General features: G+C 52.6%; 1 protein-coding gene across 1 annotated transcript; it reads left to right on the top strand.

Moving 5' to 3' along the window:
- Positions 1-494: 494 nt before the first annotated feature.
- On the top strand, positions 495-2,395 carry SOX14 (SRY-box transcription factor 14). Its single transcript, XM_090282992.1, has one exon. It carries the CDS (start codon positions 957-959, stop codon positions 1,677-1,679), a length of 723 nt encoding a protein of 240 aa, XP_090139118.1. The 5' UTR covers positions 495-956; the 3' UTR covers positions 1,680-2,395.
- Positions 2,396-4,417: the final 2,022 nt, after the last annotated feature.

The raw sequence follows: 4,417 nt of genomic DNA, 5'->3' as shown, positions 1-4,417 counted from the left end.
TATTCTTTCCCCGTTCCAAAGACCTTTGACACGGGGCGGGGATTGGGTAAAGTGCTGTCCTGGTATTTCATGACGAGGCTGTCCTATTTACCAACATGTGTGCTCTCGGCTAGCTCCTTTTGCTGCCCCTTCCCCGGGTTTTGTATTCCAAATCTTAAGTCTCCTTTGCAAAATGGGAGAGAACAGACACAAAGAGTTTTATTTGTTGACAGTGCCAGAAACAACGTGGAGTCCAAGTCCCCAGTCTTGAGCTGGCCGCTCTCTTTTCCTCCCCATCACTGAAGTCTCTCCCCGCCCCCACCAGTCGCGCTCCCTCCTGCCAACGCGGGCAAGCTGCCCTGTGAGCCCCCTCGCCTCCTCTACTGCTGATTGGAGCCCAGGTTGGGGAGTCACCGCCCCACGCTTATGTCAGAGTGCGTGCCGTCCCGGCGCACCTCGCCTTTGAACTTCGCCGCTTTTGACAGTCGTTCACCAGCCTCCCCGCATTCTCAGCCAGGTGCTGCGCCAGACAAGGCAGCTCCGGGAAAGCCACAGGAGGGGGGAGGGACCCACGGCCGTAGACACAGGAGAGAGGAGAACCAGAGAAGGCGAAGGTGGAAAGGGGAGAAGGAGGAGCTTCCTGCCCTCTCCAGCAAATTACCTAGCCACTTGAGTCCAAAGACTCCTGTACTTGGGCCCCAGCAAGTGTCGGCAGCCCCCACGGCCCTCCAGACTCTCCTCTCCTGCCCTACCTGTCCCTACTCTTCCCCCCGGGACCTGCCTAGGTGCGAAGACTGGCATGATCAGCTGAACTTTGCGAGGTTAGCGCTTCTCTCTGGCTTCCCCTCAGCTGTGCGGAGGCGAGGGGAGCGCAGAGTCCCGGCTCAGGACGGACAGACAGGCAGACAGACAACTGCGGCCAGCTCGACTGCAGAACCCCTGCACTCCCCACCCCCACCCGCCTAGCCTCCGGGACCATGTCCAAACCTTCAGACCACATCAAGCGACCCATGAACGCCTTCATGGTATGGTCCCGAGGCCAGAGGCGCAAGATGGCCCAGGAAAACCCCAAGATGCACAACTCAGAAATCAGCAAACGCCTAGGCGCCGAATGGAAGCTCCTGTCTGAGGCTGAGAAGCGACCGTATATCGACGAAGCCAAGCGGCTCCGCGCGCAGCACATGAAAGAGCATCCCGACTACAAATACCGGCCGAGGCGCAAGCCCAAGAACCTGCTCAAGAAGGACAGGTATGTCTTCCCCTTGCCCTACCTGGGCGACACGGACCCGCTCAAGGCGGCCGGACTGCCCGTGGGGGCCTCCGACGGCCTCCTGAGCGCGCCCGAGAAAGCCCGGGCCTTCTTGCCGCCCGCCTCAGCGCCCTACTCCCTGCTGGACCCCGCGCAGTTTAGCTCGAGCGCCATCCAGAAGATGGGTGAAGTGCCCCACACCTTGGCCACCGGCGCGCTGCCCTACGCGTCCACCCTGGGTTACCAGAACGGCGCCTTCGGCAGCCTCGGCTGCCCCAGCCAGCACACGCACACGCACCCGTCCCCCACCAACCCGGGCTACGTGGTGCCCTGTAACTGTACCGCCTGGTCTGCCTCCACCCTGCAGCCCCCTGTCGCCTACATCCTCTTCCCCGGCATGACCAAGACTGGCATAGACCCTTATTCGTCAGCCCACGCCACGGCCATGTAACCCCCAGCCCGGCCCGCCAGACCTGGAGGGCGGCCTGGAATCGGTGTTTGCGCCCCGCCCTCTGCGCCTAGCCGGGGCCTGCAGACGCCTGGGGGCCGTCCCTGCCCGGCGCCCTTTACCCTACCCTAGACTCTGCCTCTTTCTTACAAGGGGATGGTAGGGGCGTCCTACCAGACCCAAGGCGCAGACAGGTGCCAGAAACTTGGGAACATTATGACCGCTATACAGTTGCCCCTACACCAACTGTCCCAAATCAAATCTCCAACTGTACCTTTGGACAAAAAAAAAAAAAAAAAAAAAAAAAAAAACCAGGCAGTTTGCTTTATTTATGTCCCCTTCTCTCTCCTCTTGATGGGCTTTGGACTCCAGAACTCTCAGATCCTGATATTATATCTAGAATATGCATATATTTTTTCTTTTGCACTCTGAAGAAAAGAGTTAGCTCTGTGTTTTACCATCAGACACAACACAACTAGATGCCATTTGCTCTTCGTGTATGGGGAAAAGGCTTAAAAGTTTAAAACTTCAGAAAGGGAAACATTTCTATTTAAAATCATGTTATGATAGTGTTTGTTTTTTTTTTTTAAGATAAAAGAACCCATATCATTATTTACTTTGTATAAAGCAGTGCTCCTAGAGACCTAAGTTTACTTTTAGACAGAATGTCGGGTTATAAAGTCAGGAAGTAGAAAGTGAACAAAAATTAAAAGAATAAAAACATCCTAAATGGTCATAAATGTTTTGACAATGACTTGGAAATGGATTTTATCTCCTTATTCTGTTCATTTGTTGAACAAAGATGTTTTGAATAAAGACAATCTGTCATTGCAAAAAGTAACCTTTGATGTGCATAAAATCTGAAGTCAGGAGACCAGGTCTGGGCTGGGAGTTGGGTTGCTGGGAGGCTGAGAGTGCACAGAGCGACTCTATCAGTGGCAATTGTCGGTTGTCCTGTGTTGGAGAGTGTGATGGTCTCCAGGCGGGTCCAAAGGGGACTAGAGTCTGATTTGTCCCAATACTGTCCTCTGGATCCGCCATTTGCCTTTAGAAGATGGACAAAAGGTATCCCTCACTGGGATGTCACTCCATCACTAACATTCTTCACAAAGTGGTCAGACCACTTGAAGGAGCGAATGAGCTAAGACAAAGGCCAATCCAGACCTCTGAGATCTGGGTGCATTTTCTTTTTTAAAACCGAACTCCAAAGGAATGGAGAGAATCGCGAGTCTACTGGGAACCAGTTGCGCCTAGAGCACCGCGTCCTGCGATGTGTTTAGTTCAATGGTTAGGGAAAGACCGGTGGAATCTACTTTCTAAAAAAGGTGTTTGAAAACGCTGCTGCTGGCTCTTCTGGGGATTTGGAACTCGATATTGATTCCTAAATTAAAAAATTTTTAAGAAGAGTCTAAGAAATGCAGGGGGAACCTTTTTACAAGACTCTGCCAGAGCAAAGGAAAAGAGGACGGCAATAGTGACACAGTCAATATAAAAATCATAACTTTTAGTCCTCATTGTTTAACCAACAAGGAAAAGAACATTTTTCTTTTCCCACTGGGTAAATGTTAGCGTGAACATTGCTGTTTTTCGTGGGCAAAAAGACCTCTGATGCCTTCCAGCCCAACTCTTTGGAACTTGTTCTCCGAATCAAAGGGTGCTCCCCGCAATCCCCTTCTTCCCCCAGTCTCATTCCCAAAGTCGTGCTCACGCAGGATTTTTTTTGTAGGTCCGGTGCTTTTCCCACTGGCTTTGATATGGTACGGGATGGGGGTTGGGGGCATCCCAGTGGCGAGTCTGCCTCTGCTTTCTGCTGCTGCTGAGGGATTTGTGCGCTTGCCTCTGCTGTTTCCAAAGGAGCCAGTGGCTGGAAGTGCAAGGGAAACGTTGTCAACAGACACCAAAGCTGAAACCCACGGATTAGCATATTGTCTTCAAAACAATTAGAAGTGTTTGAGGTGTTATTTGGAGCCTATTCATCCGAGCCCCTTTGTCAAAGGGGGATTTTCATTATTAAAATAAAAAAAAAAAAGTTAGCAGTTGTCCATCTGGCTGAGCTGAATAGCAAAGTGATCCGTGTTGTATATGCTTTTCTCATTAAGAGCTCTTTTGAGACCGATGTTAGAATTAAATGGTATAACAAAATTAACATACATGGGCGCTGAATAGGAGGGGACGCCTATAAATAATAGGTAGATAAATAAATGAGCGATCAGGCGAAGGTAAACAAAGGCGGACTGGGAGACTTGTAAGGGGGAGGCCGGGCTGGCTGTGCCTCACTTAGTTAGCATCACAAAACCCTCTTACAAATCGAAACAATTAGGAAGTGACTTGCCTCTGGTGGCCGAAGGTTCTGGGGGCTCCGGGAGCTTAGGGAAGGCCCTCCTCCCGCCCTCTGGGAAGCCCATGAGACCTATGGCGGAGGTGCCGCGGTTTTGCTGATATAACCCCAACTGACAGTGCTGTCAACAGCTCTGATCTCCCTCATAGCTCAGTGTCCCTTAACATATTCTAAGATGAAGCTTACAGGGGTGTGGTTGTCTCCCCGCAGAGCCCGGTGCTCCGGCGCCCCGGATGCAGAGTGCCCCAGCCCGGGAGGAATCCCGAGCGCTCGGCCCCACCCGGGCACCCAGCTGACCCCGAGGCAGGCCCCGAGCGCTCGGCCCCACCCGGGCACCCAGCTGACCCCGAGGCAGGCTTAGGCTGGGAAGGGGATCAGGTGGGTGCTAGTGCGAAAGGCTTCG

This window comes from Furipterus horrens, unplaced genomic scaffold (genome assembly GCF_987537825.1).
Source record: "Furipterus horrens unplaced genomic scaffold, mFurHor1.1.pri manual_scaffold_7, whole genome shotgun sequence".
Classification (NCBI taxonomy): domain Eukaryota; kingdom Metazoa; phylum Chordata; class Mammalia; order Chiroptera; family Furipteridae; genus Furipterus; species Furipterus horrens.
This window is presented reverse-complemented; position numbering and strand designations above follow the sequence as displayed.

Coding starts and splice junctions, on each gene's coding strand:
- SOX14 (XM_090282992.1), top strand. CDS start 957: ATGTCCAAACCTTCAGACCACATCAAGCGACCCATGAACGCCTTCATG.